General features: G+C 47.5%; 1 protein-coding gene across 5 annotated transcripts in view; it reads left to right on the plus strand.

The window, feature by feature from the left end:
* Nucleotides 1–22,940, plus strand: part of LOC146813014 (killer cell lectin-like receptor subfamily B member 1B allele A) — a 699,061-nt gene that overhangs the window by 236,517 nt on the left and 439,604 nt on the right. For all 5 annotated transcript variants that reach the window (XM_085620039.1, XM_085620037.1, XM_085620038.1 and 2 more), the window contains exon 3: nt 17,874–17,954. In XM_085620039.1, coding sequence (XP_085476165.1) covers nt 17,874–17,954 — 81 coding nt within the window. The remainder of the gene's footprint in view (nt 1–17,873; nt 17,955–22,940) is intronic.

Here is a 22,940-nt window from a genome sequence, read left to right on the forward strand (position 1 = left end):
TAGTGGTAGCCTTCGGAACAAATTTCACTTCAGGCCACTTTGAGTGATAATCAACTATCACCAAAGCATAACGTGCACTTTCTGGAAGAATGTGAAACGGACCTGAAATATCAAAAGCTATTTTTTTCCATGGTACAGACGGCCATTTTACAACCTTGAGAGGTGGGGTATAAACCTTGAGTGACCTTTCACTAGATACACATTCAGGACATTCCCTGACTGTCTTATCAATAAATCTGTCAATACCTGGCCACCAGAAAAACAATCTAATTAAACGCTTCATAGATGAAATGCCCGGGTGTGTCTTATGAGCAATTTTCAAAATCACCTCATACATTCCTTCAGGTGGAATACACTTCCCTGATTTAAAAATAAAGTCGCCATCAAGTTCTAGTTCTTCCATAACCCTAAAAAATGGTAAAAACTCAGAACTAATTCTATCCTTCCTTGGCCACCCATGTTTGATGTAATCCTTAAGCAAAGACCATTTAGCATCCTTCTGCTCACAATCTTTCCAACGTATTTCAGAAATGTCTTGAAAATCTCCTTGAAGTACATCATCAATAGTCATTACCACATCCAACTCACATACAGAATTAATTTCACTCTGTTTGCACGGTAAGCGTGACAAACAGTCCGCAGTCACATTCTTCTTACCCGGAACATACTCCGTACTAAAATTGTACTCCTGCAACTTTGACATGAGCCTGGCAATTCTGGCAGTGGAATTTCTCCCTCCACCAACCGATAAAATGTTTACTAGTGGCTTGTGATCCGTTCTCAAAACAAACTTAGAACCCCATACATATAACCTAAAATGTTCAATAGCCCAAACACCAGCCAACAACTCCCTCTCAATAACAGAATATTTACGCTCACATTCATTAAGAGTCCTAGACGCAAATGCCACGTTCCATTCCTCCTTGCTCTTTCTCTGAGACAACACTGCCCCTAAGCCGTAAAGACTTGCATCCACTGTGATGATACATTCAGACTTGATGCGAAAGGGTTTGAGTGTGGGTGCATTGACAATATCATGTTTAATCTCTTCAAACGATCGTTGTGCAGACTCCCCCCACTCATATTTTACTCCTTGCCTCAAAAGTCTCCTCAAAGGTTCCATCTTGGTGGCAAAGTTAACCACAAACTTACTGTAATACTCACACATTCCTGCGAAGGAGAGTAATTGATCTCTATTCTCTGGGAATGGAGCTTTAGATATAGCCTCAACATTAGATTTTTTGGGCACTACACCATCCCCTGAAAGCGTATGTCCCAAATACTCTACAGACTCTTGGAATAACTTGCATTTGTGTGCTTTGAGAGTTAAACCATTTTGTTCCAGTCTTTTGCATACTTCATGCAAATGAGATTGATGCTCCTGTGTAGTTTTTGAAAAAACCAATATATCATCTTGGAAACACTTGACATAAGCATCAATGTCCCTGAAAATCTGAAACATGATCCTCTGAAATACGGAAGCTGCGGACGCCAAACCAAAAGGCATGCGAGTGTACTGAAACAAACCTTGTGGAGTGATGAACGCAGTGTATTTCCTCGAATCTTCAGAGAGTACGATTTGGTGATATGCTGATCTGAGATCGAGGGTAGAAAATATTTTAGCACCATGCAACAAAGATACTAGCTCATTAATGTTTGGTAAAGGATGGCAGTCCACAATGATATTAGCATTTAGCGCTCTCAAGTCCACACACACCCTCAATTTTTTATCAGGCTTCCGCACCAAAACTATGGGAGAAACCCACTCGGATGACTCTATAGGTTCAATTATGCCCTCACTAAGTAACTCATCTAACATTTCCTTGAGTTCATCCCTGATGTTAATGGGTACATTCCTAATTTTTTGTACAACAGGAATATGGTTACTCTTAAGTACAATTCTGTGTGAGAAATCCTTGAGTCTACCTAACTTGTCTATAAAGACTTTCCCAAAACTACCAATGAGTTTGCTTGCCTGATCCTTAAAGACCTCATTTGTTACCTCTACTTTACTCTCCTCAATTGCAGATACAGAATTCATGAGATGATCCTCACATAAGGAAACTGGTTCTATAGATCTCGCATTGAGTATGATGCCAAATTTCCATTGATCTAACCATCCCAAAACATTCACCCCTTTTTTAGAAACATATAGTTTGACATTTGCCATTCTATGTTTGTAATGTAAGCAAATAGAAAAAAAACCCATCATGTCAATTCTTGTACCACAAAAACTCTCTGCAACAATGTCTGGTTCTTCTAAGGTGTCTAACGGTAAAACATTTACCAATAAAGACATGTAATACTCATGAGATATGATGGTCCAAGGGGAACCAGAATCTACCATAAGCAAAATATCTACATCGCAAACTTGAAACGTACATTTAGGAGGACTTATGTGCCTTGGAACATCACCCACTATAGATACAACAAAACCATGTTCTTGAACAGTATTAATACAGGTGTTATCTTCTTCTGAAATAGTTGAAACAGGACCCTGCTTTTGAAATTGTCCACGTCTGTCTCTACACATATTGCTAAAGTGACCAATCCTATTGCAAATTTTACACTCTCTCTTCAATGCTGGACAACCTGGAAATGAAGCAAAATGATTTTTGTTTCCACATCTGAAACACATTCCCTGGTTAACAACTCCTTCAAACTGTCTTGGAACAAACTGCTTGGCTTTATTAAAATTTTGTTTTCCCCAATTCTGTGTTGCGTTCTGTTTTGTAGCTTTGTAACGGACTGCACAAATCTCCTCTTCTGTTGTTTTTTTATCAGAGCATTTTTTGATGGTGTCCATCCATAGATCTGATTGTTCTTGCGCTTTAGCAGTAGCAATAGTTTCATTCAAATTTGGATCACCCATTACCCATAACTTGTCTTGAGTTTTTTTACACTTGACATGAACTATTATTTGGTCACGTATCATTTCATCTGACATGTTTCCGAAATTACAATGCATGCTCAATGACCTTAACGAAGTTAGGAAATCATCAAACGACTTTAAATCGGTTTAATGCTATGCTAATGGTTGGTTTGAATCTTTTTTCTAATCATGCCAAAGCTTCTGTGTAGACATTCATTGAATCACCGCTTGCATTAGGAATGTTGACTTGAGGAAGTGACCTAAAAATAACCTGACCTTCTGAGCCCAAACAATGTAACAGAATGCTTTTCTTCCTTTCTGAACCCATCCTTTCACCGTCAATGGCTTTCATGTAGTTTAAAAACTCTTCTTTCCACCTTGGCCAAGGCATGGGTGGATCACCTTTAACTTGTAGAAATTTCGCAGGCGGGTCGAATTGCATTTTAATTTACTAGTTACTTCCTTATTTTTATGTAAACACTGGTAATAGAGAATGTACACCTAAATTAACACATGTGCTAATAACAAAATGGCTTGAGGCACTTTTTAAAAAAAAACAGTTCGTATGCCTTTGAAAACACAAAAGAACACTTCACTCGAGCCACTGAACAATAAAGTACTCACTTCCTCCAACACGCGCGTTGCTTCAAGACCAAGTTCCGGACTTAAACTGATCTTTTACTTCCTCGTGCGTCAACGCGTTGGTTGTTGTGGGCGTTGCCTGGCAACATTAACTTCAGCGTGTGACATCACGAACACGCATACTTTACTGCGTGCGTGACAATCATGACGGAGATGGAATGCTTGATAAACACGCTATGACCAAGTAAGATTCTTTTACCTTTGAAAGGAAATAACGATGAACAAAAAAAAAAAAATTCCCAACTGTGCGAGCGGAATTCACCAATATATATTAAAATATTGCACATCAGCAAAAGGAGTTCAAAGGTAACGAAATGTACCGTAAGCTCGATGTCTTCGCTCTCTCAGGCTAAATGCGCAGCTCCAACTAAATGACAAGCGCTGAAAGTACGAAAAGCATATTTTCTTCACAGAAGGTTCACACCATCATAAGTATTTGCTACTTGAACAACAAGAAACGTAGATATCCCAATTTGGAAATGGTGGCAAACAACGTAGGTCACACTTCTGCCGTTGTCTTTCTCACAACTTAAGTGTCACACTCTCCCCGTTGTCTTTCTTCCTGGAAATTCATGCCCAAAAGAAAACATGTAGATGCATCCAACCTCCGTAGAACATAAAATTGATGTAACTTTTTAAAAAAAAATTCAGCTGGAATGGCCAATGTGCCAGAATTCTCAAAACGCTGTAAATCTCCAATAAAAAACAAAGGTCCAACCACTGAATTACTCTGTGCTGCTCAGTGGTTTCCCGTCGTCGCCAAAATGTTGAAAAGAAAGTCCTTCAATATGTTATATCTCCAAATAAAATGGTTTATTGGCAGCACATTCAAAATCCTTTCATCAGCTACAGGTCATCAAATCCAAACTGCTAAACAGTTAATCTCCCCCAACCTAGATCTCTTCCTAGAATGTAGAACTCTTCTGAAAGATAACATGTCGCATGCAGTGGCATGCGACACGGAACCTACTTAAAGAAACAAGCACTTAATAATACAGCATGTAACAACCTGGCAACAGGGGCCAGTGAGGAGAGGGTAGTTGGTCTACCACGCTGAGGGCCAAAATGGGAATAATTGATGAATGGAGAATTAAGCATGGGAGCCTCTTGGAAGAAGGAGGCAGACCCATCAGGTACATGTTGATTAGAGTTGCACCCAGGCAATCTGGTCACAACATCTGGAGCGCGTTGATACAGGTTGTACCAGACCGTTCCGGTCACACACAATGAAGAGTTGCATATTCCATAACTCCTGGAAATAAAGCACAACATCCAGTGCACATTCATATGGGTCGCTCCAGACAATTCCAGTCACACACAACAAAGAGTAGCAATTTCAGTTCCTCCCTGGAAATGAGGCACAACAACCAGTGCGCATTGATATGGGTCGGTCTAGACAATTCCTGTCACACATAACGAAGAGTTGTAATTTCCATACCTCCCTGGAAATGAGGCACAATGTCCAATGCACACCAAGCAATTGCGGTCACACACATATGCGCAAGTTTAGCAATGCCTCACGAGGTTGAATGAGGCACTACTATGGTTATGCCCCCACGTCTGAGGGTCTCAACCTGTGAACTAGACAGAACATGCAGTCGGCACCACCAACAAAATGCTTATGTGTTCTGAGATCCCCACAATGCAGGGGCCTCATGCCTTAGATGAGTGCAAAGGTTCTGGGGCTCTACACAAGGCAATCCGGTCTCTATGCACAATTAGTAGTTCCACGTAAATGCCGCGCTACCAGTCGGAAACCAGCAAATGATGTGGGCACCGCTCTCCATGTGTTACAAGTAGACGGTGTGGGTCCTTTGTAGGAGATCTTTTTTTTTTTAATTCTTTTTATTTGCAGTTTTCAAAAACAAACTTAAAACAACATCACTCACTTTTGTGTACATATGACAAGCGATGACGATACATCTCCACACCAAGCAGATCACCACATGTTGGGTACCATGATACTAACTCAGTGCTACAGGATCAGCTGCGCGGCACTCAGCAGCCGATCGTCCCACCCTGCCCGCATGTGTCACCTCCAACCGCAACATCAACCATCATGCCCCCCTGAGAAATGCAGTCACCGCCATCTCCCGTCCGCCTTAGGGGATAGTATCGAGCTACAGCGCCTGCATTGTAGCGTGCTCCAATCAGTGTGTGAAGGGCCCCCAAATGTCCTTAGGTCGTGATCGCAGCGGCATAAGCTCCCAGTACAGGGCAAGTTGTGTCTGGCAGTAGACTGCGCTTGTGACCCATGCTCGAATGCTAGGTGACGTAACAACTCCCCAGTGCATCGCAACTTGTCTTCTAGCTAGTAACAATAGCAGCGCTGGCAGCTTACGGTGTTTGGGCTTAACCATGTGCAAAATGCCAAGCAGCGCAGCCTGTGGTGTGCATGGGATCTGTAGGCCAGTGATTTCGCATATAATCTCTACCACCCTTGCCCAGAATGACGCAAATGTGGGACAGTTCCATGCCATATGCAGAAAGGTGGCGCCATGAGTGTAGCAGCGCCAACAATCATCCGTGTCTCTTAAACCCATTCGGTGCAACCGGCTAGGGGTGCGGTACGTCATGTGTATATATTTGAAGTGGATCAGGCGTAGCCTGGAGTTGGGGGACAAAATCTCAAGATTCTTACAGCACAAGTCCCAATGTAGATCCGAAATATCCGCACCCAGCTCCGTCGCCCACATGTCCCGCGCCGCCGGAAGAACCACGGGGTGGCTAGTCTGCATTTGCACATACAAGCGGGATACAAGTTTGCGCCCGGACTCCACAGATAGTACATTTTCCAAGGCAAGCAGAGCCGGCGGCGGCGCCGGGAATGCGGGAGGCAACCTCCGACACGAGTGACGGAGCTGATAGTAAAGAAGCGTGTCCAGTATCGTCGGAGCCTCTGCATTACACATCTGCTCCGGCGTGAGGAAGGTGTCCCCCGGAAACAAATCGCCCCCAGTGCGGAGGCCCAGCTCCTCAGCTCGCTCCCCGGTCTGCATATTGCGCAGCGGTGGCCACATCGGGTTCCCGCGCAGGGGCACAGAGTGGGTATAAAGAAGGTCCAGTCCGGCCCTCCGTCGCAGCCCATCCCATGCCCACCTGAGTGCGTGCACCGGGTCGATGTCCGTGCATCTCCGGGTGTGTGGCACGTAAAGTGCCACATTTAGCGGCAGCGGGGCTACTCTATCAGTCTCTATCGCCACATGTGGTTGAAACGGTGTGGGATGCGCCCAGTAATGCAGGAATTGTGCCTGCGCACAGTAGGCATATAAGGAGAAGTCCGGCGCGGCCAGGCCTCCCTGTCGCTGTGGGAGAGTAAGGGTCTCCCATGCCACCCTCGGTTGTTTACCCCCCCAGGCCAGCTCTACCATCTGCGAGCGTATCCGCCGCAAAAAATGTGCAGTCAGGGGCAGTGGGATATTCCCGAACAAGTATAGGAGTTTAGGCAGGATCACCATTTTGGCCACAGCAATTCTGCCAGCCAGCGAAAGGGGCAAGTGCTTCCAGCGGTCGACCCTCTCCTCCACCCAGCCCATTACCCGCCCATAATTCTCCGTCCATATTTGCTGGTTATCCGTGCTTATCCAAATCCCCAAATATCGCACCGGGCCAGTGGCCCATTTCAGCGGGCAATCCGGGGTAAAGCGGGGAGTCCCGGACGTCAGGGGCAGAATGCCCAACTTTTCCCAATTTATATTCACTCCCGATAATCGACCATATTCCATCAGTTCTCCTGTCAGAGGGGAGAGGTTCGTCTGAGGATCAGTGACATATAACGTAATATCATCAGCATACAGTGATATTGTCAACGCCCTCGACGAGAAACCAATGCCCCTAGCCGCATGATGCTGCCTGATGCGAGCAGCCAAAGGCTCTGTGGCGATAGCAAAGAGCAGAGGCGACAGGGGACATCCCTGCCTAGTACCCCTCCGAATTGCAAAGGGCGCAGAGACGAGCCCGTTAACTCGCACCCTAGCAGTGATGCCGGTATAAAGCAGTCTAATGTAGCCAATAAAGGCGTCACTCACACCCATGCGCTGCAGCAGCGGGAACAAGAACCCCCACTCCAGGGAGTCGAACGCTTTTGTGGCGTCCAGCAGCACCGCCGCAGCCTTAACATGTGGGGCCAAATAGTGTAGTACCCCAAAGAGGGTACGGAGGTTGTGGGAAGTCGATCTGCCCGGCACAAATCCCGACTGATCCAGACGGATCATGAGGGGCAACACCGGCTGTAGCCGAGTGGCCAGCATTTTTGCAAAAATCTTTGCGTCAGTGTTAATTAAGGACAGTGGCCGGTAGGAGTCGCATTGTTGGACATCCTTGTCCGGTTTCAGGAGGGTAATGATGACAGCCTCTCTAAGTGACCCTGGGAGCATACCCGACTCGACCGCCTCCGCATACATTGCCAACAGCCGGGGGACCAGGAGATCTGCGTACTCCTTGTAGAACTGCGCAGGCAGTCCGTCCGGACCCGGCGCCTTTCCAGCCGCCAAGGAGCCTATGGCCTCCCGCACATCCTCCGCCTCAAAGGGCCGATCGAAGTAGCCTTTTTGGTGCGCATTGAACCATATAAGTTGTACAGTATCAAAATATTCAGCAAGCTCCACCGGCGAGTGAGCCTCCCGCGCCCTGTAGAGGTCTCTGTAAAAGGTCCGAAACGTATCCAGGATTTCCGGGGGGGTATATACGCTATCACCTCCCTGTGTCATCACTGAGGATACGAAGGGAGAGGGTCGTTGTGTGCGCAGGAGCAGGGCGAGTGTTCTACCCGGGCGGCCCCCCTCCCCATATCTACGGGCCACAGCATGCTTAGTCAGGAACTTAAGTTCCCTGTCAGCTTCTGTCTGATATTCTGTTAGCGTGGTTCGAGTTTCGGCCAAGGTGGTAGCCGAGGGGTCCGAACAGTACTGTACTTCTAAAGAATGCAGGCGATCCTCCAATTTACCTAGCGAACCCCTGATAGTCTTTAGGACCTTGGCCTGACCCGCAATGCAGTGGCCCCTTATCACCACTTTAAATGCGTCCCACAGAGTGCCCAATGAGGCCACGGAGCCCTCATTAAGCTCAAAGTAATCAAGTATTTGCTGATGGATATCTTCCCGAAACACCTGATCCGACAGGGCATGTGGTGGTAGCCGCCACGTGAAGGGTGTGATGTATGGCTTGGGGACATTCAGAGTGAGTTCGACAGGGGAGTGATCGGAGAAGGTGCGCGCCTTGTGAGTGACTGCAGAGACCCAGGCATGTACCTGCGGGGTCAAGAGCCAGTAGTCCAAGCGGGACCAGGCTCCCCTGTGCGGGGTGAAGCAGGTGCCTTCCCTAACCGCGGGATGCAATATGCGCCACGAGTCGAGTAGAGTGTAATCTGCCATTAGGCCACGGATGAGGCCAGCAGCTAGCGGATGATGCTTGCGAGCCGCCCCTTCCCTATCTAGCTCCAGTGAAAGTACGGCATTGAAATCTCCACCCCACAAGCAAGCCCCCCCGCCCAGAGATTGAGCCAGGTGCCAGACATTCCGGAAAAAGCCAGGGTCATCCGAGTTGGGGCCATATATATTAACTAATGTGATCGGCATATTAAATAGCCGCCCAAGTAGTAAGATGTACCGCCCTTCAGAATCAGCGTGCACCTTAAACGTCTGCCAGGGAAGGCCTTTACGGATAAGAATAGCCACTCCACGGGAGTAGTTGGAGCAACCCGATGTGTGTATCTCGCCCCACCGCGCATTTCTAAGCTTGTCCCCGGCGTTGCGAGTCAAGTGGGTTTCCTGTAGGAAACATATATCGATTTGGTGTCGTGTCAGATGTGCATGGGTCAAGCGTATTTTTCGGTGATCGTTAAGACCACGGATATTCCATGTAAGGCAGCGTAACGCGGTCAGGGTGGCTTGTGTGTGCCTGTCCCATGCAGTTGTGTGGTCACCGATGGTCCCAGTAGAAGGGCCCACCCGTGGGCACCCCGCTCCCCATTCCTATGAATCAGCAACCATAGTAAGTCTGCCTGTGTCTGGACCGCATCATCATGTAGTGGTGTAGCCTGTAAGTGTAGTGAAGTAGAACCAACCAACAATAACCCCAACCCCCCTCCACCCACTCCAACCCCCCAATCAGGTTGAGATACCATCCCCTCCCGCCACCCCCCCCAACTGGAACTGTCTTGCAATAGTATCTCGGGAATCATCCCACAGGGGCGTGGGGTCACCGGCTCACTCCCCAGTCTATAAACGACCGGGTGGCCGGACATTTCCGCCTAACACTTAACGCAGTAACTCAACTGACAGCCTGGAAGTCCCTGCATGTCTCCCACCACAGTTCTCCGCAGGGTACCAGTAACGTTAACCATGCAAGATCAAACCAGTCCTTCAGCTCAGGGACGGACCCATCCCCCGCTGCAGGCCCCAGGGACGCTCATTGTTGGGCACAGGGCGCGCATCTTACAGTTACGTTGTCTAGCGACCCAGCATCGGCCCGCGTGTTGTTGTGTCGTGCTATTCAATGTCACTGAGCTGTCCCATCGGAGGATTCTCTTGGTCATCTCGCCGCTCACGCTGCGAACGTTCCGCCTGTCTCGCAAATTTGAGCGCGTCCGCCGCCGCTGTAAATACCATTGGCTTCCCTTTATGGTGGATCCGCAGCTTGGCCGGGTACAGCATCGCATACTTAGTTCCCACCTTCTGGAAGATTTTTTTTGCCGGTATGAATTCGCGCCGAGCGGCCTGCACAGCCTGCGTAAAATCCGGAAATAATGAGATGACCATATTTTGAAAAGTTAGCTCCCCCTTTTCACGTGCCAACCTCAGGATAGTATCTCTGTCCCGGTAGTTGAGAACCCGGGCCAGGATTGGCCGCGGCGGAGCTCCAGGCACAGGTCGCGGCCCCAACGTGCGATGTGCGCGTTCAACCAAGAACATGGCCGACAGGCCCTCCCAAACAGTTCACGGAACATTCCTTCCACGAATTGTTCCATATTTCCAATGTTAGTGGATTCCGCAACCCCAATAATTCTTACATTATTGCGGCGGGAGCGAGCTTCCAAATCCTCGTTGCGCCCTCGTATCACCTCCAGGACCCTGTCCATGCGGAGTAACTTCTCCTGGATGTCTCCGTGACTCTCTTCGCAGTCGGCAATTCGCGCTTCCACCGCCGTGATACGCTCCTCATGTTGGTCGACCCTGTGCGACATGCCATCCAACCTCTGGGCCATGGAGTCGAGTTTTCCGTCAATTTCTTTGAGGCAGCCCTTAAGGTCACGGAACATGCTTTTGACATCATCTTCCGGTGTTGGGTCTAACTGTGTTTCAGGGACCACCGCCTGTGACTCCGGCACCGCATCGGCGCCGCGGAAGGTCTGCTTCTCGAAGGGGGGCTTCCTCTGTTTGGCGTCCGATTTCCCCATGGTTCCCCCGAGGGCCCACCACCCACCGACAATGATGGTGAGGGTATCCGGCAACAAGCAGGCCACAGGTCCTCCAAGCGCAAGGAGCGTGCAGGTTGAGTGTTCACACCTACAATCAGCCCCGCTCGTCGCCCCCTCCACGCGAGGATCACTGCCAAGTAGGTAAGGCCAGGCCAGCTCTCGTCACACTCAGGGCGCGGGTCCGCGTCAGTCAGGTAACAATGGCGGCCTCACTGCTTTCTGGCAGCGGCCCGGGAGGCAACCCGGCCGACCTCCCGTGCATCCAGCACCGCCATCGCTGTAGCTCCCCGGTCTGCAGGCACACGGAGGTCAGAGCAGGTCGTCGGCAGGCTCCGGCAGACGGATATCACCTTCTGCAGGCAGGGATCGGGCCTTAACCAGCGGGCGCCACAGCTCCCTTCTCCCGTCGCCTCACTCCAGCAGGCCCATCGGCACAGGCAGCAGATCAGGGCGCGGCCGCGCCGGAGAGGCCCAGGCAGCTCATCCGCCAGCTCAGCATCCTCCCAGCACCAGTCCCCCAGCAGGGGCCGGTCTCCGCATGTCAGGAGTCCACCGCAGCCACTCGGGCGCCAGTCGCAGGGCTCACCACGTCCCAGCTGGGTCCACGAGAGCCTCCTCGTATCCGTAAAATTTCGGCCCTCGACCAGGGTCTCGCGTAGGAGAGGACTCCGCCCAGCACGGTGCCCCACAGCCGCCTGACCAGCTCGGCTGTGTAGCTCCAGATCTCCGAGGCCGATTTCACCCGCAGCAGCACCGCTAGGATCCCCTTCGCCAGGGCACTTCCCGTCGTGTATTGCAATACTCAAAAATCAAGGCAGAGGCCGGATTGTCTGACGGATTAGGTGTCCGGCCGGCAGAGCCCCGTTACACGGCGGCCATCTTGCAGCTCGGCTCGGCCACGCCCCCTTTGTAGGAGATCTTTGATGTCCCTGAGACCTCCAAAACAACAGAGGGCAAGCCAACAAACTTTTGGGAAGCACACTTCAAGGTGCCTCACAGCAGTAGGTAGTCAGCCCGGTCAGCCACTATCAGGGGCGCAAGGTTCCTTGCAATGGCAGTAATTCTCCTTGTGCACAACAGATTCCTCTGGCAGAATGCACAACACAATTCCAGGCTCTCCGGTCCCACATCCCCACAAGTGTATCTCTGCCCTGCTGAAGTATAGCACCAGTAGTTATACTGTAGTGTGGCTTTGAAGTGGGGGCCGTTCAAGGGGTCTCCCTTTATACCACAGATGTCTTCCCTAAATTTCAATCCTGTCTTCCATGAGGCCGTGGAATGCAGATCTGAATCTTTATTGGAAACATGATCTGGCTCCAGAGGCCAAGTGTCACATACTCTTCTTCCAATCTATTCAGCCAGACCCTCAAATGGCAGAGGTCTGTCGTCCCATTTGCATGTCCAATGTTTAATAGCTTCCGCTGGGGAATGCCCAGGTGTGATCTCCTAGCCCAACTCAACACTAATATATGTACAGGGGTTCAAAGGGGAACTAGTTTAAGGACTACAATACCTTCAGTCCCCAAGAAACACAGAACTACACTAACGGAAGGTTATAAGTCCAACAATCAAGAACGCAAAGCTACGTGGTGCTGCAAACACCGTGTGAACCTCTTCAGATAGTCAACACATCACTGAGCCAGAAGATTAAGAGTCCATCAGCCCACCCTTGTTGGCGGAGCTTCGTCATGTGTAACTCTAAGGGGTCAAGGTCTGGGCCCACTAATTCGAGCCAGCCGGCCCTGTTGGGTGCCCTGATCCAAGATCCCAAGATCAAGAAATCTCGTGCCACAGTGTGCAATATAACTCTTGAAGACTCAAAAAAACATGTGCAGTGCTCTAGCGTGAAAGTGCTTTAAAAATGATTACATGGTCAAAAAATATGTCTTGGACTCGACCTTACGAGTCCAAGACAGGGAATAGTCAGAGTTGTTCATGACTATTTTGGTTTTTAGATATGATACTTGGCCAATTCCTAATAAACATATTTTTTGACCATGTAATCATTTTTAAAGCACTTTCACGCTAGAGCACTGCACATGTTTTTTTGAGTCTTCAAGAGTTATATTGCACACTGTGGCAGGAGATTTCTTGATCTTGGGATCTTGGATCAGGGCACCCAACAGGGCCAGCTGGCTCGAATTAGTGGGCCCAGACCTTGACCCCTTAGAGTTACACATGACGAAGCTCCGCCAACAAGGGTGGGCCGATGGACTCTTAATCTTCTGGCTCAGTGATGTGTTGACTATCTGAAGAGGTTCACACGGTGTTTGCAGCACCACGTAGTTTTGCGTTCTTGATTGTTGGACTTATAACCTTCCGTTAGTGTAGTTCTGTGATCTCCTAGCCTCCATAGTGAACTGAAGCCAAGCAAAAAGACATACAAAGAGTTTTAGAGCAGAGAAATACCCACTTTCTAGAAGTGCCATTTATATACTGGTAATGACAAAACCACCTTTACCACTGGAAAGGGTTTGTCATTGCCAATCCAAAGATAGAAACCTTATGAGGCTGCTCCACTGAAATCCACTTTTGCAGCCTGAAGTAATTACAACCTTGTCCCTATGGTAGCCTATTGGAAGAGCAAACCTCATAGGTAGAGAAAACACACATGGGTATTCCTCACTACCTGAGCAGGGATCACACATGTACCTGCACGGCCATTCACCTACCACTCGCTTTACCCCTTAAGACGTACCCTTGGGGTACTCTATTGGTAGTTAAAGGTCCTCTCAGAATGGCTGGTGATTTAGAAAGGCCAGCCTGAGTAGAAGCGTAATTGCGCACACTGGCATGCAATGGCAGGCTGGACACAAGTTCATGCACATCACTGGTGCAAGTGCAAAGAGGAGCCTACAATGGCAGGCTGAACACATGTTTTAAAACATCGTAGGTGCAAATGCACTCACCGGCCTGCAATGGCAGGCTGGAAACGTGTTTAAGAACACTATTGGTGCATGCGCGCCCACCGACCTGCAATGGCTTGAGTTGGAAGGGTGCATGCACCTTCAAACTGCATTTACAGTGGGAATGTGACCCAGGCCCTAAGGTCACAAGCGACTCAGCAAAACCCGGAAGGTGTCCAATGGGGAGAGACGACCCTCTAGGAAGGGAAAACACACATGGGGGTTCTTACCTATCTAGGCAGTGAACACACAGGCGTACCTACCCGGCCACTCACCAACCCCAAGCCTCACCCTTCAGGACTTGCCATAGGGCTACTTTGGTGGTAGTGAAAGGCCACCTCAGGGTCAGGTAATGAGTGAGGAAGGCCATTTTGAGCATGATACGTGTATGAAAGGCTATTCAGGTGGGTGGCACAATCAGAGCTGCAACCCACTACTAGCCAGTGCAGTACCCATCCTGGTATGGTACCTAAACCAATCAGTTAAGCACCCCTTCCTGGCATGTGTAGGAAGGACATGCACACTTTCCTGCTGCAGTATAGTGGGAACGTGCCCAGAGTGCTAAGGTCATGAAAAGAGAGTTGGTGCAAATCAGGAGGAAAAAAGAAACGTTTTAGGAAAATCCCCCTAAGAATGGCCATGTCCAACAGCTATGCTGCAATACTCTAGGGGGAGAGAGCATTGTAGAGCAATATCTACTAAGATATGGTTATCTGCTGCTCTGTTCTCAATCACTGGTGCACCAACAGACTGCCTAACCCCATGCACATGCTCCAGCGGAAAAGGGCAAATTTACATATCCTCCCTATGTCACAGATTCGTCACCACGCTACTCATTCATACATTCATTCATTGGTGGGGCCCATAACACCAACACACATACGTCTCACTCGAATCTGCACACAGGAGGAAAAGAAGCGCTGGAAATGTGGGGGGTACATTGTTACCTATCGGGAGTAATTCCTTTACATTATATACATTATTTACATCTGCACCTATAGAATCCTAACTTTAACATCAAGACACTCCACCACTTGGTCGATGGACCAATTAGTTGGACTGGTTGATGGTGATTTAGAACCGGCTAAAGCACATTTAAAGCTTTGGAACCTTTCAATTAGCTTTTCAATACCTTATTAAAGAATCACAAACTTGTTTCTTATTAATCAAAGTTTAGTTTATCTAATTAAGTCACTCTGTGTTGCATATTCAGGATTACAGTTCAAACAATTTCTCTATTGAGCGATTTCCAATCTTTGATATTTAATATAAATTGACCAGACATGTATATTTACTAACTTTGGACATTGGCGACCACTTCCAGAAGAACCCATCAACCCACAGCAATAATCAAAATCCCTTCAGATGGAATCGTCCTTTTATAATCAAAGAAAACCCAGGTAAGTCCAGGAAACCTCCCTCAGCACAACGCAGTCCCCACGATTTAGCCAAGGGACCAGGCAATCGCACCAACGAACCAACAATCCAGCAAATCGACTCTCCACACCAACAGCCTCTTTCCCCTCTTCCCAAACCCCTTCTTTTATACCCTTTTCCTCCTTACTTTTAGGACAATGCACAACAATTTAGGGGTAGAAAGAGTTCTGATTGGCTAAACCCTCTGAAAATTGTATGTCTCTTCAATATTACCATGTTTGCCTGTTTCCCATGAGACCGGGCATGACATGTTTTCAATTGTATTTTTTTGAGTAGTTTCACAGGCGAAAGTACCGAAGTAACAACATGTAAGCCTTCTTGTACAGGTCGTTCATTGTCCCCTCAGTCATTCACACTAGTCTTTGCCTTGGCAGTCCTCCACATTCCTATCCTTGACAAGGAACATTTCGTTTCTCATCGGAGGTCGCTTGGAGATCTTCAGAGCCATCCGAGTCTGCGCAGTAGACATCCTGCTCACATGACGGTGGCCACTTCCGAACTCCATTTTATGTACTGCGGCTTAGTAGGCCCAAATGCCAACTTAAGCAAAAACAAACATAACAGTAATTAATATATAAAAATGAAGATTCTATTGTTTAAACCCGCACTAATCCCAATATATATTAGTATTTTCCTAGCGTGTAGCAACATTTAAAGCAATAATACTCACCATTCTGCAGCACTGGGAGCACAAACCATCACAAAAGCAACATGAATCATGCAATTCTCTATTTCAACACATCCTAAAGTTAGTTTGCGTACCACAGTTAATCATTTAATTATTTGCCATGCAATTAGCATTTTAGTCCCACGTGTATCTCGTGTTTATTAAGGTGCAATTGTTGGTTAATCATACCACTCTACACAAATTAGTACAAGTTAATATTTAGAATGATTACATAATTACATTTTAATGCAAAATAGAGGAGGTATACAACATCTTTGCTTTACCTGCTCCATCACACACACCTCTGCACTATCTATAATCTAACACAGTGTTTTACTGGAAGGTTGCCAATTCAGACATGATATTATGTTTAAACCAACTTCAAAACTTTGCTCACATTGGATGGATGCTTGACAGTGCAGATGACACGCAATGATTGAAATGTTAGAAGAAATGAAAACATTTCTCCCTATTAATATAGGCATTTAGAAGGTGTTTTTGTTACAACAAGACCTTGCCTACCAATGTCAGTAGATAGAGCTTTGCGTTACTTTGCATGACTTTGCACTGGTGGAAAGTCTTGATAAATATGTCTTTGCATGTTATGTGGACATCGTACTTCCAGTCCAGCGCAGGTTTTACGACTTGCTGTGTTGGCTTGCTTCAACTCAATCCAATAAACTTGCACACCTTTAGTGAAAGCGCAGAAGTAGATAAGTGATATCTTCCTCAAATGAAGTGACAAGCCTACCTTGTTCCATAACAAATATTTAGCAATTGATATTTGAATGTTAAACCTACTTTTGATAGATGTGTCCTCCTTTCATGCCTACCAGCCTTCCTCAGCTGTTAATTTGGATTGAAAAGGCTGGGTTGTCAGATGCAGAACATCTGTGCTTCATCAAATAGTCGTAACAAGGCCCTGTGGCAGGGACAGAAGAACCACAGCATCTTATGTCCTTCATCTTTGACCATCTATCAACAGCAACAAAAGGGTACATGTGACAGTACACTACAATCTCACTGTACTGAAACATTCTACCAATGGTTGTCTGCACATTAAAGTAGGCCTAGGACTGATGTCTACTCAGCCATGTCATTGTAGTGACACATTTAGTGATAAAGAACTACACCCTAAGCCCGGCAGCAATAGGTATTAGGACTGCTAGAAGGAATGAATTGTGTGGCATTTGAAACCAATATGCTTTATGGGTAAGGTTAGCAGAAGGCTCTAAGTCACTGAGGGTGCAATGATCCTGTGCTAGGCTTTGTTTAACAAATATTTGTTTTAGATGTGTTAGTTTAACTGAATTAACTGAAGTGCATCAAGACTACAACTCCCATGATTCATTCCGTTGTTAAAGTAAACCTCACAAATGGAGCACTGACTCTTTGCTGACATGGCGCCATCTGGTAACCTTATTTCTTAGGGTTCATACAGTGATACAAATGACAATAAAGAGGGGGTCAAATGAGACCAGCAAAGTCTAAAGAGAAAATCGCTCTCACTGCAGTTGCCCTACTTCACTCCCTCCAGAGCACAGGCTCTACCTCCCCCCCACCCCACATACACTTTTACTCTTTAGTTTTAGGGTCACTAAAACCATAGCACCAATGGAATCCAAACTAACCGAGACTAACCTACATGTTCTAATATTGTACAAATTCCCAGTTTGTATTAGCAAACTTTTATATTCCAATGACTGCATTAATGTTTTTTAAATGAAAGAAAACAGCGGAATAATTCATTCTTCGTAGAATAAACAGAGGATGAACTGGAGACATGTCAATTACAAGGACTGTGATGGTCAGTTTCCTTGAGGTGTATAGAAGTACCATTGAGAGATTGACCACTTCCTCTCACTCCCATTCCTTCACATTTGCATTCCACTCTAATGGTTTCTTTAATTTCTGGCTCCTCTCTTGCTTCAGATTTCAAGTTGCAGCAGGAGAACGGGGTCCTGAAGATGAGCCTGAAACAGAGAGATAAATGTGGTTCCACCAATAAATCAGGTAACTTCAGAATTATCCTTTCAACAATGGTTTATTTTGCTTCATGTTCTCAAAAGTAGAATATATATCACAAAAGCCTCTTTTCCCCTTTACAGTTTAGGATTATATGGCCTTCAAGTCCGTGGGGTCCACGGAATGACCTTGCTACTGAAGGGGCACTCACCAGGTAGAGCAGGTGGGAGAGCATCCTGTGGCTCTGTCTGGTAGAGGCCAGAGTAGGTTACACCAAGGAAAAACAAGCATTGGCATAGCCAATAGGTCTCACGTTTGGGACCTTATAAGTGTTTAACCATGCAACACTTGATGTTGTTTAATCAAGGATATTGTGCTGGATAACTAAACACTATTACTGTCCCAAAGGGGGGCCTTATAAGTGTTTAGGTAGAGCTATTGACTTTGCCAATGTGTTTAAGCTGTGCAGTAGAGAAGTGTTGCTGCTGTGCAGCATGGTGAGAAGTGGTAATTAAAAAGTGTAAGAAGCACTGAGTGATGCCGTGGTGTCGTTGAGTGAGGCTGTGCTGGCCCTGAGTTAAGCTGTGGTGGCCCTGAGTGATGCTGTGCTGGCCCTGAGTGATGCTGTGGTGGTCCTGGGTGATGCTGTGGTGGTGCTGACTGATGCTGTGGCGATGCTGATTGATGCAGTGGCGCTGCAGAGTGATGCTGTGGTAGCATATAGTGATGCTGTGGTCGTACTGAGTGATGCTGTGGTGTTCCTGAGTGATGCTGTGGTGGTGCTGAGTGATGCTGTGGTGAAGGTGAGTGATGCTGTAGTGGCCCTGAGTGATGCTGTGGTGGTGCTGGGTGATGATGTGGAGGTGCTGACTGATGCTGTGGTGATGCTGAGTGATGCTGTGGTTGCTCTGAGTGATGCTGTGGTGGTGTTGAGCGACGCTGTGGTGGTGCTGACTGATGCTGTCGTGGCATTGAGTGATTCTGGGTTGGCCCTAAGTGATGCTGTGGTGGCCCTGAGTGATGCTGTGGTGGTGCTGACTGATGCTGTGTTGATGCTGATTGATGCTGTTGCGCTTTAGAGTGACCCTATGGTGGTTCTGAGTGATGTTGTGTTGAAGGTGAGTGATGCTGGGGTTGGCCCTGAGTGATACTGTGGTGGTGCTGGGTAATGATACGGTGGTGCAGACTGATGCTGTGGTGGTGCTGAGCGATGCTGTGCTTGCTCTTAGTGATGCTGTGGTGGTGCTGAGTGACGCTGTGGTGGTGCTGACTGATGCTGTGGTGGCGCTGAGTAATATTGTAGTGTCTCTGAGTGATGCTGTTGTGGTGCTGAGCGATGATGTGGTGGCACTGAGTGATGCTGTTGTGGCCCTGAGCGATATTGTTGTGGGCTTGAGTGATGCTGTGTTGGTTCTTAGTGTTGCTGTAGTTGCGCTGAGTGATGTTGTTGTGGCGCTGATTGATGTTGTGGTGCCCCTGAGTGATGCTGTGGTGGTGCTGAGTGATGCTGTGGTGGTGCTGAGTGATGCTGTGGTGGCACTGAGTGATGTTGTGGTGGTGCTGAGTGATGCTGTAGTGGCGCTGAGTGATGCTGTGGTAGCACATAGTGATGCTGTGGTGGTACTGAGTGATACTGTGGTGTTCCTGAGTGATGCTGTGGTGTTCCTGAGTGATGATTTAATTATTTCTGAGTGGTGAGTGGTATAGGTGAGGTGCAAAGCAGAAAGAGTTTGTTGGCAGATTGGAGGGTCGTGTAGGGAGTTTGCTTATTTACTGGGCGGGGGGCGGGGGGCGTACTTGGACCAGGATGGCTGGCGAGTGGCACGTTACTTTAACCCCTTCGCTGCCAGGCCTTTTCCCCCTCCTGTGCCACGCCTTTTTTTGGCTATTTGGGGTAGTGCGCGCTGAGGGCCCTGTAACTTTTTGACCACACAAGGTATCCACGCCAAATTTGCGTCCTTTTCTTCCAACATCATGGGGATTCTAAAGGTACTCAGGGTTTGTGGATTCCCCTGGAGGGGTCACAGAAATGAGCCAAAATACAGCAAAATTTAGTTTTTGGGGGGGAAAAATGGGAAAAACGGGCTGCAAATGAAAGCATCTGGGTTTTTCCCTGCAAATTTTATCAAAAAAGGGTTGGGGAGCGGAAATCACCATTTTCCCATCTTTTAGGGGATACCAGACTTTTGTCAGAAACACAACATTTTTTACACAGTTTTGGAATTTTTCTGGGACATAGCCTATTTTTGCTATTTTTTGTGCTTTTGACCTCCTTCCAGTTAATGGTAGAAATGGGTACAAAAGCAATAATGGATCCTGGAAAGCTATACATTTTAGAGAAGTAGACAAAATTCTGAATTCAGCAAGGGGTCATTTGTGTAGATCCATCAAGGTTTCTTTATAGAAACTAACAGTTAAATATAGGATAAAAAAGCCTTTTGTCTCAACGTTTTCATCTGTGACTTCTTCTAATTATGACAGCTCTTTGAAAGCAATATACCGTTACATCCGCTGGACATTACTGGTTGTCGGGATATATAGGACTTGTAGGTTCACCAAGAACCCGAAGAACCCAGAGCCAAAAACTGAGCAGCAACTTGCAATAGTTTTTTATTATGTACCGGGTATATAGTAATTATTCTGTAAAAATGTGTACATGGAAAAATCGGTATGAAAGACACCTATGCATTTCTGAAATGAGAACAAAATATAGAGTTTAGAAACAATAGATATTTGCACATTTCCAAAATTGGAAATACTCATACTAGCATGAGAATTATCAGTCATTTTTTAGAATGACTTCTTTTTTGCACAATGTCTTTCATTTGGAAGGCAGAAATGCATCGAAAGTCAATAGGTAATAACAGTTCCTTTACAAATCTGAATTACCCCAAGTCTCCTGATAAAAATGGTACTTCACTTGTATGGGTAGGCATAGTGCCCACGACAGGAAATGGCTCAAAACCCAACGTGAACACACCACATTTTCACAATGCAAAATTACCCTTTTTTAACAAAGTGCCTAGCTGTAGTTTTTTAACCCTAGCTCTGCCGGCACCTAAGGAAACCTAGCAAATCTATACATTTTTGAAAACTAGACACCCAGGGGAATCCAGGATGGGGTGACTTGACTGCCTCTCACCAGGTTTTATTACCCAGAATCCCTTGCAAACCTAAACTTTTGTAAAAAAAAACACATTTCCCTCACATTTCTGTTGTGTAAAGTTCTGGAATTTGTGTGGATCCACAAATTTCCACCCTCCCCGCGTTCCCCAAAGTCTTCCAAGAAAAATGGTACCTCACTTGTGTGGGTCGGCCTAGTGCCCGTGACAGGAAACGGCGCAAAACGTAACATGGACACACCTCAATTTCGCTGTGAAAAATTACCCTTTTTTGACAAAGTGCCTAGCTGTAGTTTTTTAACCATAGCTCTGCCGACACCTAGGGAAACCTAGCAAACCTATACATTTTTGAAAACTAGACACCCAGGGGAATCCAGGATTGGGTGACTTGACTGCATCCCACCAGGTTGTGTTACCCAGAATCCCTTGCAAACCTAAAAAATTGCCAAAAAAAAACACATTTTCCCCAAATTTCTGTGGTGGAAAGTTCTGGAATCTGCGTGGATCCACAAATTTCCACCCACGCCGTGTTCCCCAAAGTCTTCCGAGAAAAATGGTACCTCACTTGTGTGGGTTGGCCAAGTGCCCTCAACAGGAAATGGCGCAAAACGCATCGTGGACACACCTCAATTTCTCAGTGAAAAATGTACCTTTTTTGGCAAAGTGCCTAGCTGTAGTTTTTGAACCCTAGCTTTGCCGGCACCTAGGGAAACCTACCAAACCCACACATTTCTGAAAAGTAGACACCCAGGGGATTCCAGGGAGGTATGGCTTGCGTGGATTCCCCAACGTTTCATTACCAAGAATGCCCTGCAAACCTCAAATTTAGCTGAAAAAAATCACCTTTTTCACACATTTTTGTGTGGGAAAGTTGTGGCATCACCGGGCTGACACAAATTTCCTACCACCCAGCATTCCCCCGGGTCTCCCGATAAATACGGTGCCTCACTCATGTGGGAGGCCTAAGGACCCGCCACGGGCAAGGGCCCACAACGTAGTGAGGCGACATGAAAATTGCCTATCTCAAAACGACCTGGTTTTGCAAGGGGGGTCACTTGGTTTTTTGGTCAATGCCCCATCTGCCCCCCAGGGGGGCAGAAAGGCTGTAATGGTGGTGGGTGGGTGGGGGCATTGGCGTGCCCATTTAGGGCAGCCCCCACCCTAAAAAACCCTAAAAACTAATCCCTGGTGTTTAGTGGGCTTTCTGCCCCCCCCCCCCGAAGGAGCAGATTAGGGGCCACTTCCCCATCTGCCCCGGGGGGGGAAAGAAAGACTTTAATAATCGGGGGTGGGGTGGGGGCATGGGCCTGCCCGTTTTGGGCAGCCCCCATCCCCATTTTCTTTTTTTTTTTAATTCCCTGGTGTCTAGGGGGCTTTTTGCCCCCCGGGGGAGCAGATTGGGGGCTACTGCCCCATCTACCCCCCAGGGGGGGCAAAAAGACTCAATGGTGCCAACATAATTAGGGGGGAGCAAAGGCCCTTGCCCAAGGGGCCATTCCCCCCTCCCTGGTGTCTAGTGGGTGGATCCCTGCTTGGGGATTGCCCTCCTGTGGCGATCTCCAAGCAGGGATCCACTGGGGAGGGGTACCATTGGAAAGGGGTGATTCTCCCCTTTCCAACAATCCCTCTCCCGTCTTTCTACGTGCTCAGGGGGCTGAGATAGCCCCCTGAGCACGTAGAAAGTGAAACTGAAATGAGCCTCTTGGCTCATTTCAATTTCAGTTTCACTGTAATGACGTCGGCGCGCCGTGCGCGCTGATCGTCATTACAGGGAAAGTGGGGGGGGGGCCTCGGGAGCTGGGGAAGCTCTTCCCCAGCTCCCGAGGCTATTTTGCGTTAATGGAAATCCCTCTGGTGCCCGCACCAGAGGGATTTCGCAGGGGATGCCTCATGACGCGCTGGACTCATCATG

Source organism: Triturus cristatus, chromosome 7 (assembly GCF_964204655.1).
Source record: "Triturus cristatus chromosome 7, aTriCri1.1, whole genome shotgun sequence".
Classification (NCBI taxonomy): Eukaryota; Metazoa; Chordata; class Amphibia; order Caudata; family Salamandridae; genus Triturus; species Triturus cristatus.